We start from the raw sequence: 12820 nt of genomic DNA on the forward strand, positions 1-12820 counted from the left end.
GGGATGGTTTTTCTTAAATTTTTAATATAATATTAAGTTTTACAAGTCAACAAAATAATTTTGAAAAATAAACATATTACCAACAGGTTTTTAAAATAAAATATATATTAATAGAATATCAAATAATCATATTAATAACGTTCAAATATATTAATAATATAATTTATAAGTTTTTAAAATTTATCTCTACTCCTGAACATATCTTAAAAATCTCTCTTATCTTTAGCAACCCTGGATGTGTTTTTCGAAACTGTATACCTTTTGAGTAGCCTTTTTTCCAGTTCATTCCACTTGCCCTTTCGTTTGGCCAATCCTGCCATAATTCGCAGCTGATGTCCATTTGTTTATGCATTGATAAGGCGAAGGCTCACATGGCAGGACACTCAGACACTCACACTGGCGCAAAACGAATAAACACAAACATAGCATACATTTCGGCTGCTATTTTCGCGTGGCCTTTGCATATTAAGTTTATGTTTTATCGTTTATTGCGCACACTGACACAGGCATAAACGTATATTGCCCACATAATTTAACAAACATTTTCATTTATATGCGCATTTGGCTGTGTTTGTGTGCGGATGTGTAACATTTATGACCCCTGGGTGGTCAAGAAATGTGCACAAAAAGAAAAGGTTAGTGGTTTTTTCACATGATATAAATCTTAAAATTTAAAAATTTATATAATATATTATTGTATTGTAAAATTAGCCAAAATATATTTATTTTAGAATCATACAATATTCCAATAGAAACCATATCATTAGGCAATTATATAATATTAAAGTTTTTCTTTTATTTTTATCCTACCTTGTTATAAAAAGTTATATCTTTAAGTTGAGAAGAATATATTTATATTCTAATCTTACAACATTTACTTATTTTTTTAAGATCTTCATTAAAAAAATGTATTCTATTATCCAAAAATAATAATGGCTAATCACAAAATGCATATTTGTATTATAATACCATAAAATACAATAAAATGTTATTTATATTAAAATTTTATTATAATCCAATTAATAAAATGTAACAAGATTTATTTTTTTATGGGGTCCTTTAATTACCCATGTATTTATTTTTCCCGTGCAGAACCCACGGCAAAAAGGCAGCTCCAGATGGCCGGCGAGCTTGGGGGCACATGTCCACCAATGAGGCGTACTTAATGATTATAGCATTTGTTATTTTTATTTATTTATATTTATTTATCTGCCCGGCCGTCTTGGCCGTGGGCACTCGCTTTGTTTTGGCCATTATTTTTATGGCCCAGTAGGCCGACTTCCCCGGCGGCCATCGAACTCCGTTGACCACTCCATTTATGTTCTGTTTTCGTGGGCTTACTCGTGAATATTTGCTCTGGATAAGCCGCTTAGCCCGGCAGCATCGGCATTTATTGCCGTCAACTAATGTCCTGCAGCTATTTGTTGGACATTTAAGCCTGGTCCGGCGGCGATGAGCACACTTGGGGATTTGTTTTCGGGTGGCGAACAATGAACTCCCCGGATTGCCGGACACCAGTGACCTCTTTTCGGCCAAGTGAAGCTTATAAATGCCAAGAACAAATGAGCAAAAATTGCACATCCGCACGAGCGTCAAAGGGATAAGCCGGAAATGCAGGAGACAGTTTCGGACTTGGAGTCCAGTCGCCATCTTGGTGGGCACTCAAAATAAATTCCGTAGAAAAACCAGCAAGCAAGCTCCGGCAGCCCGCCCATCTTCACTCCCCATAAAAATACTTGATGACAGGACCAGAAATGTGGCGGTTATGTGGAGTCTGTTTGTCCCCATTTTCTCTGCCATCCGGGATATCATTTAATGTTTTGTGTTTTCCAGTGGGTTTTCCTTCTCTATTTTGTGCAACCGAAATTGGCTTAAAACTGTTGCAAGTTCATAAAACAAACAACCAAATTTGAAAAGTTGCAAGTGGCAGCCGCAGACGAAAAGTTTGCAGCTGAACTTGAAATTTACGTTAGTTAAATTATCAACTTTCGGGACAAACAAACTTTCATCACAAAACGAAGTTGTCGTTTTGTTAGTCCGCTGAGTAAGCGTAATATCTTTTTATACCTTTTTTTATAAAAAGAAATAATAGTTCGTTGAAATTAAAAAAAAAAATATATTACAAATAAATAATTATTCCATTTCTTTATTATTTCCAACAGGACATAATTTCTAAGCACAATAGGTGCCAAATCCGCTGAAACCAAGGGATTTCCTGCCCGCTTTCGCCAGTAATAAGCGTCATGTGTGTAATTTTGGCTTAAGCAGGCCAAAAAGTAGCCGCAGAGACTCGTGGCCGTGCTGAGCGGTTTAAATGTGAAACATTGTCGGTCATCCCGGCTTCCGTTTATTGGATTTACCCATGCTCACCGAGAATGAGAAAAAATTATAGTCGGCAGGCAGCGACTTTTGTTCACACTTAAGCCGCTTAGCCAGCCAAAGACCAACTACAAATTACAACTTATTATAAAAGTTGAATCAACGTCAGACAGTTTATGTGGTGGCTGAAAATGAAGATCCATTTTATAAGCAGGAAACTGGCATGTTAAGTTGGCTAATTTGTACACGAGCTCATATGTTGCCGTTCTTCTTTATTCATTTACAAACATATTCCTGGCTTCATTCATGTTGCATTAAACTAGGCTTTATAAGTAATGAATACAATAACAAAACATTTTATAAATTTCACAAATTTGAGTTTAGAAATGTGTGTTTGCAGTTGTTATTGCCAATCAATTCAGACTAAACAGCGATCGTGGGAGTAGTGGGGAATGGATGGCGGGGGCCTGAGGCGGTAAATTTTTTGGATTAAGCGGGGTCTATAAATACTTCCCAAGCGGTACTGAATCCACGAAGACTACGTTAGAGTAAACTAGATTAAATATGCACACGCATACGGATGTGTAACTATATTTGTATATAAATATAGAGGCTGTGTCGTTACTTCTATTCCTGATTCAGGTTCTTGATCACGTAATTAACAATGAGGGCAAATATCGCAAAGCAGATGATGATCACCAGGTTTGAATAGACGGACTGCCAGTTTAGATAGGAATTCCGTGCACTATTCTGGAGTGCCGACGCTCCGCCGCCACCGGCCAAATCCAACTGACCCGCCGCCCCGCCATCGATGGCATCGCCCGCATTCAGAGGATTGGCTAACCCACCTCCGGCCGGATTGCCATCCGCCGCTGCCAGGGCCGCACCATTGGCCAGCCCGTTGGAGCGCTTCGCTCCGCTTGAAGTGGAGGCTACTCCGCCCGCCGCAGCCGCTGCAGTCCCCTGCAAACGCAGCTTGATCTCGTCGACCATCTCGGGAAACAGCTCACAGAAGTTGGTGTTGCGCAGGTTAAATGCTAGCGATTTTTGAGCAAACATTTGCTTGTCATAGTTCGACGACTCGATAGATCCCAGTGTCGGTGTGCTCTCCAGCTGTCAGATATAGATTTTTAGTATTTATGCATGTTTATTTATTAGCAAACGATCTTACCATGAAGCTTAGAAGTCCTGTGAGAATAGTGCCCACGCACCAAGTGGGGTTCCATGTGTCCGGATGAAAGTCTAAAAATCAAAAATGGAAATGAGCATTTTAATTGTTTTTATAAAATCAAAGTGATGATGATTAACGAAGAAGGTTGATACTAGAAAAGTTTAAAAGCCTTTTCTGGTTAAAGTATTACGGATAAGATAAGAAATCATTGTTTTTTGGTCTTATCTAAGAACTGTGCGTCGCCGAAGGAGAAATAGCTGTTTTTGAAATGCAATATCAGCCTTTAAGAGTCTAGTAGATTACTTAATTGTGATAAGCTGAGACACAGAAGACAATTTTTTGCTATAACGAACATAAACAAATCAATCTAATTGATAAGAACTATCATATCTGTAATATGAAGGAATAACGTTTTAGGAACCTGTCTGTAGCTTAACTAATGCTTATAAATATAAACAAAGCAATGTACTGATATCATCAAAAATGAAAAATAAGTTATTTAGTTGTGTGTTTTTGTATGCACTGCTTCTCTGTTATCCACAGAACTTAGTTAGTTATTAAAAACGCGTTGACTTTAAACGATTTTCCTGAGTTTACTTCACCGCGTACTGGTGTCAAACCCATACTTGGACCCTCCGCATACCTGATATGCTCAAGCACAGCCTGGTGTTGGTCTTGAAGCGTCCGTTGGGCGTCAGCATGTAGATGGAGGGCGGCTTGAAGGGGAACTCGCGCGGGAAGAGCAGGGTGCCATGGTAGTAGCCGCCGTAGTAGGGCGAGTCCTCCGGCCCCTTGACGCAGTAGTGCCACTCGAGGATGTTGTTGGGCAGCGGCTCGGCGGTGATGTAGGGCAGGGGATCGCGCTTGAGGCGCATATAGTCCTGCTTCATGCGCGACACGGCAGTGGGCTGCTTCCGGCCGCCGGACGCCGACGACGAGGACATACTTCCTATCGGTTTGGTTAATTTTCGTTAACTAAATCACAATTGTGCCCGTGGGGGGAAACTGAAACGTTGAGCTGCTAATTTGGGGGCGACGATCGAACACGACTGGCCTGCTGCGATGTTTCTCTCAGTGCAGCTGCGGCCTGTAGATAAGCGACAGCGACGTGGCCCTGCAAAGTAATTTGCAAATCAATTTAGCTCCCCTTGGCCATAACATCTGGTTGTGTGTACATACCTATGTATATATAGACGTACCTTCCTCGAATTTCGGAGCTATCAAGGGTTCTCTTGCGATTTGTTTATCCTTCCAGTGCCCGCATGCGATTTCCAGTTTCGCCAGCGCGATTGTTTATTGTTTGCTTTTCTAGTATATGCCAGCAGCCTCGGAATAGAATGCGTTTCCCAATTGTTGTTGCTGCTGTTACTGCGCTTTTGTTGATTTTTTTAAATTGCAGCGAAATTGTGTGAGAAAACAACGCACACACACAGGCGCAGACGTACCCACAGGCACACGCTCGGGCACCCACACACGTGAGGGGGGGCACAATTAGGGCTGGAATCTGATGGATTTGATGTATCTACGGGGTTAATCCGCTGCAGCGGGCAGGCCCTAATCCGTTTAATCGCTTGTGAGCTCGTTGTTATGGGGTTTCCACCGCTGGCAAGGCGATAATTTCCTATTTCGATGGTAAAAAAATAGTTCAATTTAGTGCTACCAGATGCTGAAATGGGTTTCAACTCAAATTAGCGTGACCAGATAGGGAAAATGCTTTTTCGACATTTTTTACTTTGAAAGAGTGTGATTACACTGCACAAAATAATTTGTATATGAAGAACTAAGACTTACTTTTACGTTCTATATAATAATACATGGTTTTTATTTGGCTTTGGGGAAAAGTATTTACGGCTTCTTAACTACCTATCTGAATCCATTAAAATAAACTATATTTAGAAATCACTTTAAGATCCTGTCGAAAATATAAGCAAGAGAGCAATGTGCCTCTCACAAAGCCTGGCAATTAGCCTAGGAAAAAACCTAGCAATAAACTCAGTGAAAAGCCTAGCTACAAGCCTGGGAGTGGATAATGGATAATCCGCCAACTTGAAAGCTTTTATCCAAGACATGAACCAAATACATTAAACAGCTTAAACATAAAATAATTTATTATTATATTGTAAATATAGCCGAATAGTTACATTAAACTTAAAATTTGATACGCATTATAATGAAACTATTATTTATATTTTTATTTTATATATCCTATTTAAAGGATGTTGCTTTGAATTTCGTAGTGAATTTTCTATGGGACTAGTTCCTTTAAATTCAGATGGTATAATCAATTTATTTAAAATTTTAATACTTTTTTTTTGTAAACAGAGTCTAGCTTTTTTCTGGACTTTTTTGGGATCGAAATAATCAGCTGCTGGCATCACTGATGGGCGTCAGCTGTTCGAGCTGTTTGGTTCCCGCCCGCGATTGACAACTTTTTGTGGGTTTTCGCTGCCGTGTTTCAGTTCGAGTTTTGCCTGATAGAAAACGGGTATCGTACCTGGTCTTCAGAGCGCGCCACAATGGGCAGTACGACAAAGTTTGTGAACGAATTCTGTGATATTATCGATTCCTATGGGGGCCGAGATAAGGTAAAGCATAAAGCCGCAGCCCATTTGGCCGAGTAAATTTCCAAACAATTGGCCGCACACCTGTTTTCGCACCTTTTGACCGAGTCTTTCCCAATATCTGTGCTCGAATCTAAAAAATGCATCGTGGCATATTGACGGGCTTCGCTGTGAACTGGTCCATCGAGGGGCTCGGTTGAAATCGAAAGCCAATCAACAGGTTTTCGCGGTGCTGTTGTAGTTGGCATTGGTCTGGGGGTCTTGGGTCTTCAACAAGGAAGCACCGACCGTTTGGACCTTGCCTTACTTCTTTCGCATTCGCAATGGCCTATGGGTTTCGCCTCTTGCTTATCAGTCGCGGTGTGGCGACGATCCAGTCGAGATAATGCTGAACACCATAGCCGGCAAACCCCTGACCCGCTCCCAGATAAAGAGGATAATACGTTACGAACGAAAGGTTTGTTTGGTATAACCAACCTGAAACACGCAATTCACTTGGTAACACCCATTTCCAACACCGCGGGTCTTTATATCCTCATAGAGGGTATTTTAAAAATTATATGTTAGGGAAGGAAATAAAATAGAACCTATTAAGTATTGAGTATTTTATATCTTCAATCAGCTCTGAAGATAGTATCTTCAGGATACTATTACTTCATGTTCGGTCTTCAATAAAGGTTTATTTTAAATATGATAATATAATAGATAGATTATGATAGGATATAGAAAAATACCTAATTACAATAACTCTGTTATGATCTTCACAATCTATTACGATAATACCTTCATAATAGTATCTTCATATTACTTCATGTTCGGTCTTCAATAAAGGTTTATTTTAAATACCTTATGATAATATGATAGATAGATTATGTTAGGATATAGAAAAATCCTTAGGTACCATAACTCTTTTATGATCTTTACAAGCTATTACGATAATTCCTTCATAATAGTATCTTCAAGATACTATTACTTCATGTTCGGTCTTCAATAAAGGTTTATTTTAAATACCTTATGATAATATAATAGATAGATTCTGATAGGATATAGAAAAATCCTTAGGTACAATAACTCTGTTATGATCTTCACACTTTATAAAACAATTTACACATTATTGAAAAATTTTTAGAGAGTCATAAATAAATATCCAATTTTAATATTAACTCACAGGGTATATAAACCTCCTCCACCCGAAGTTAGTACACCCCTCCGTCGCATAACTTATTCATTGATGGCAAAGCAAGCAAATGGAACTATTAAGGGGTAAACAACGAAACCACCCGAAACCCATCCTGGCAGTAGGACCGCCAGGAGCACTCCACTGCCAGCCTTCCGCCGAGATGATTGTGGCCTTTGTTGTGTTCTTTTTGTCGCTGATAGTATTTTATCTGTTTGTGACAACCAAGCAATTCCACAAATTGCAGGGGTGACTGGTGATTGGGGTCAGGTAGAGGTAAACAGAGATGCAAACTCTCGTGATAAAATAAACACTCGTCTCGGGAAAATGCGCAGAACCTGTTAAAATTACGACATACAGTATGTATGAAATTTAATACCCTATTCTTTTTGTTTTTTCCAGGTGATGAAGGCACTGTGCTACAGTGCCAAGCTGGTGGCCGGCTATCATGCCAAGCGGAATCCGGATCTTGCCAAGCGCTACGCCACCGCCAGCTCCAAGATTTCGGGTGCGAGAGCCACCCTGCGCCTTATAGATGACATACCCATGATCCAGTACGCGCTGGAGTATGGCCTGGGCGAGAATGAACCCGATCGCATTATGGCAGTGCTGGGGGTCACGGCCAACATTGTGGATCTGCTGTACTACCCCATCGAGAAGGTCTGCTGGCTGGCCGAGCACAGGATTGTGGATGTCAAGAATGCGGATAGCTGGGACAATGTCAACTCCATATTCTGGGTGCTCTCGGTGTACCTAAACCTTATGAGGCAAGAAACCCGCAGAAATCTCAAGATAATATCTTTAACAAATGAATTTTTCTTTCAGGACAATGCGCAACTTCTCCCTGAATCAGGACAAACTGAATCGCACCAAGAACATACAAGAGTGAGCAGCAAAATGTACTTCTCATAAAGCCAACTTACAAACCTTTTGTATTACCAGTTTGGATGTGAAAGCCCTGGCGAAGCACCGCCTGGAGATGGTGTCCATCGCTCGCATCTCCCTCGACTTCGTGCACGCCGTCAGTACCCTGCCCAAGGGCTACTTGTGGGGCGGCAAGCTGTCCACTTTTCAAGTAGGGGCCATTGGCACCCTGTCCGCCGGCCTGGGCATCTACCAGATCTTTGCCAAGAGAAGACTGAACAAGTAGTCGCGCCGCCTTCGTATTCGCAATCTGTGTGTACTCGTATTTGTTGATCAGAATTTGTAAGCTAGTCGGTAAACCTTTTTGTACGTTGCGTTTTTTGTACGGCACTCGCAGGTGTTTAGTCAGTAAGTCCCCTAAAAGAGCACAAAATACACGCTGAATAATGGTGAAAACAAGAAAGGGTTTTGGTCTGTGTGTCCTTTATTATCTGTTACTTCTTTTATTGTGTTCTGTTAGATTCCGATACATGTAGTTCAGTTTATTTGTTGTGTTTGCCCCTCGTAGCCATCAAATTTACGTTAATGTACAGGCTCCCGCTCCTATATATTGTCAGACCTCCGGCGAGGGTACTTTGCCAGAGTTATTCATATTATCTGTGGTTCACGCGAACGATTTGTCGGCTTAGCAGTCATTGTATACAATGTTTCTTAGGCATATTTAAAATACTCATATGTCTGATATTATACTTGTTATGCATGGTTTCAGTTTAAATATTTGGATTTATAGATTACATGAGGGCCCTGATCGGCTGTCTGGGCCGTTTTCCCAATATCCGAGCCTTGCTGTTGGTTAAAAATAACATTCGTTAGTAAATATATTTCCATTGTACATAATTTATTTGCTTGTTTGTGCCGCAAGCGCGTAAATATTAACAATTACTAGTTATTATCGTTCATTAGTTTGCTCTGCTTGACTGCTTCCGTAGGTAAGCTCTTTAGATGTACGAAGTGTGAATGAAGTGGTGTTTATCTTTTTACTATGGCCCTTATGTTTGCTGTGTATGCCAACGGAGTTCATTAAAATTCCCGTCATTTTGATAAAGATATTCCTTGGGATTTGTTAATTTTCGATAATATACCTAGCTACATGTGTTATATATACCTTTATTGTTGTTATTAATATTATTTTAAATATCTCCATCGCCTATTCCATTCTTGGAATGAAGTTTCTCGCTTCATTTACAAAAAAAGCCTCAAAAAGTTCCCAAAAAATGTTCATGCATTCAAAATATGTTCAACTTTGTTCCATTTGCTTTTGTAGTTGTGTGTGTATCTGTGTTCTTTATAACCATAATGCAATTTGAACTCTTGCTCATAACAATATATATTTATTATTAGTACATAAATAGGTATATATTTATATTTGTATTATATTGCATGATCAGTGTCCGAAGTTTAAAGCCTTCCAATCTAGGTTCTAACTTTTTTGGGATGCTATCGACACACCCGGAAATCCCCTGAACTTCGGCTACGGTTTTCTTGTAAACAAGAAGTCAGGCCTTCAGCAGGGGGGCTCACAAACCAAGGACCATCTGTTCTAGGTATTTATGTACCAATTCATACGTATGTCTTGCATTATGTATATATATATATATTTATGTATATATTTATTCTTATCGGAAGCTATTTAAAATGGCACTGCAGTAATTTTGTTTATATTCCTATATAAGGTGGGAAAATCAATTAGTTGAGCCGCCGTTTACCCCCTCTTACTGAAGGAAGTGAGGGGCCCTTTACTAAATATTCTTCTAAACATCCTTTTCTCATCTTCTGCTGTAACAGTATACGAATTCGGGGTTCTAACTCAGTTGGTGGTTCAGCAGAACCTCCTTTAGTTTCCCCGCCAGTAAATATTAAAATATATGTACAGTGGTGGCCAATAGTTGAGATCACTCACGATGTATCTTAAATGATTTCTATTTCTATTTTTTATTTTTAATGTTAGCTTGGCATCAATTATGCAAAGAAAAACATTATAAGGGTTTGTATACTAAATTGTCTTTAAAAAATCAAGCCATAGCTAACAAAGTTTGACATAAGTGATAACCAAACCGAGTGCTCTAAACTCTTGCCCCCCACTGTATATGTACGTGTGTGTATATAATATATGTGGTATTTGATTATTGCATTAAAAGCTTAGTATTCCGTTCTGAATTATTATTATATATTCCTTGGTGTATATATATAGGTTGTATAATAGTCTTTTTAAAAACCGTTCTTATTGCATTCTTATACTTATTCGCTAGGCTTACGCTTAACTTTAACACATTTGCCGAGCAAATATTGTTGGTTTAAAATTCAATTTGCAAAGTTCTTGCTAATGTTCCCCCAAAATGTGTCTCACATGTTCGCTTGTGTCTTTGAATACAGTTGCCAGTACAATCAGTAATACGATAGTAAAAATATGTGGTATAGGGTTTCGAATACGAGTAGTACGGAGTTAGTTTAGAGTACGGTATACGGTATAGGTTAGTTAATGCGTGGTAGAGATATCGGCGTAAGTAAAGATATTCCTTCGATAGAACTTCCTCATTGATTCGCACCTTGGCTGAGTTTAAAAATAATTACTCTGTATAGTGTAGAATGGCTTAGAAGTAGACGTATAGATATAATCGGATGACTTGCGTCAGTAAAATATGTTTATTTTGTTTTATTTATATGTATTTTCGGATTGTTAATTATGTTATATTTGTTGTTGTTGCCTAATTACGCTTTGCATATCTTCTTAATGTTCCATTTTTGGTTTTTTACTTTGCTAAAATTTAATATTATCGGTTTTGCGTGGGAAGCGTTCGATTTTGGTTCCTTTACATTTCGTTTAAACTTTATTTTGTGTGTCTTTAATCTTTGATACATTTGTTTAATCTCCCTAACTTGCTTTTTGTTTCTCGTTAATTTTGATAGGAAATAAAAGTGTCGTTCTAAATAATTGGAAAAGCCAGTGTGGAAAAGTTTAAAACTGTTTGCTTCACACGTATAAGTGTTAATTTAAAATTCACGTTCTGTTTGGTTCTTAAGCTTGTAAAAGCGTTAAAAACGTTAAAGTAAAACTGTGTAACATACGATCGAGATTGAGTCGCCAATTGATTTTTGCCGAAATAGCCTTAAAAAGTTCCATTTAAAAGTCGCCCTGCCCGGGCATTTCCTCGCTTGTTCCGTTGGTTAATAAAAATATGGTAAATTTTATAGTTATTTAAAATTGTTTACGAATATGTACGCATGTAATTTGTATATTTGTGTGCTAGTGTAGGTATTTTAGTGTACGTGTTTGTGTGTGAAATGTGAGCTTGATTTTGCGAGCTAAAAACACTTGTAGTTTCCAATAGATTTTAAACATGTTGCTGGTTCTATTAATAAAATAATGGTACTGCCGCCCCGGCCACCTAATTACTTATTAAGGCTAAAAAATTAATTTAAAAAAGATACGTCCCCTAACGCTTCGTCCAATGAGTGAAGTGAAACAAGGTATTTTCTTGTGGTTGCAGTTGGAGCATTTAGGTTTTCCTATATAGGTAAGTCTTACGATTACTAATAATTCAGCTAAAGCACCATTTTATCTGTAGTTATCTGTACAGTTATGCTCCGCGACCCCTGATATCCATTTACAATCTATTCTCTATACTTAGTTCCCGACTGCTTTCGCTTTTGGTAGGCAAAGGATGTGGAATATACAATAGGTTAATTGCATTAAAAGTAGTCAATAAGCTTTTTGATTTGTGGTTTGGCATTAAAGCGATTAAGTGGGTGATTTGCTTGGATTCTCCTCCTCTCTCCTAATCGAAGGCAATATGTATGTGAGTATAGCTAGGTAAATAGGTAAATGGTTAGTAACAATGCACTTTTCCCGCATTCGACGGGCCCTTGGGTTTATTGCTACTCATACACCGGCCAGCTTCTGGCCAGAGGCGCTCCCGGGGAGATCCCCTGGCCCTGGGCCAAAGAAAACTAAGCTAGGTGGTAGGCGCTACAACAGAAACCGTTACACTAAGAGGCATCCTTGTTTACCCTAGACCCGCAATCCCTCCACCCTCCACAGTTCCCACCTGGGTTAATTAAAAATTGCTTATCCCCGCAAATCTATATTAAAAACTAAACAAATTCAACTAGTCTGCCGCTGTCTGGCCCTCTGCCAACACTCCTGCCTCAGTTATTGTTACAATTACTTGGTTTCTCATATTTGTTTTGTTTTCTTTCGAAGACTACCATAAAATCCCTGTAGGTTCATCGTAATGCGTGTGTGTATGTCGGTATGATCGAGATAATGCTAAAAACAATTAATGCCTAGAGAGTAGTGATGCGTTAAAATGTCACAAAACACCCGCAGCGTTAGTTTCGTAAAGTCTGAACTACTCGATTACATTGGTTGCTTTTTGGTTTTTTCTTGTTTTTTGGAGTATTTCAGTTGCTCGGTAAAGTAATTTGATTGTTTTTATGCTTAAATTCGTTTGAATTTAACTTTTGATATTAGACTAACTTTCTTAACTTCGTTTGCGTTCTTAGGAGTAACAATTAGCATGGGAAGCGCCGGTTAGTGTTTTTAGTTGGGTTAAGCTTGGATTAGAAGTTGCCAAATGAAAACCAGGCGAATTCAAAAGCAATTTTGTATATTTGTTTGGTTGCTGAATATACGTGTGAGTTTTCGTTATTCTCGTTTTAGTGATCAAT

The 12820-nt window shown here is 38.8% G+C and overlaps 2 protein-coding genes across 4 annotated transcripts; one reads left to right on the forward strand and one right to left on the reverse strand.

The window, feature by feature from the left end:
- Positions 1-2545: 2545 nt before the first annotated feature.
- Positions 2546-5171, reverse strand: LOC108024832 (ubiquitin-conjugating enzyme E2 J2). 2 transcript variants are annotated; one of them, XM_017094966.3, is made up of 4 exons: positions 4690-5171; positions 4134-4604; positions 3491-3561; positions 2546-3432 (listed from the first exon to the last, which is right to left on the reverse strand). In XM_017094966.3, exons 2-4 carry the CDS (start codon positions 4432-4434, stop codon positions 2947-2949), a joined length of 858 nt encoding a protein of 285 aa, XP_016950455.1. In that variant the 5' UTR covers positions 4435-4604; positions 4690-5171; the 3' UTR covers positions 2546-2946. The 2 variants fall into 2 exon arrangements, with proteins under 2 accessions (XP_016950455.1, XP_016950454.1); XM_017094965.3 differs by having other exon boundaries at positions 4670-5171.
- Positions 5172-5888: 717 nt separating this feature from the next.
- On the forward strand, positions 5889-8555 carry LOC108024866 (peroxisomal membrane protein 11C). Of its 2 annotated transcripts, none has more exons than XM_017095009.3 (4): positions 5889-6075; positions 7631-7995; positions 8054-8113; positions 8171-8555. In XM_017095009.3, exons 1-4 carry the CDS (start codon positions 6007-6009, stop codon positions 8376-8378), a joined length of 702 nt encoding a protein of 233 aa, XP_016950498.1. In that variant the 5' UTR covers positions 5889-6006; the 3' UTR covers positions 8379-8555. The 2 variants fall into 2 exon arrangements, with proteins under 2 accessions (XP_016950498.1, XP_016950497.1); XM_017095008.3 differs by lacking the exon at positions 5889-6075 and adding an exon at positions 6105-6508.
- Positions 8556-12820: the final 4265 nt, after the last annotated feature.

The sequence above is a fragment of the Drosophila biarmipes genome, chromosome 3R (assembly GCF_025231255.1).
Source record: "Drosophila biarmipes strain raj3 chromosome 3R, RU_DBia_V1.1, whole genome shotgun sequence".
NCBI classification, from domain to species: domain Eukaryota; kingdom Metazoa; phylum Arthropoda; class Insecta; order Diptera; family Drosophilidae; genus Drosophila; species Drosophila biarmipes.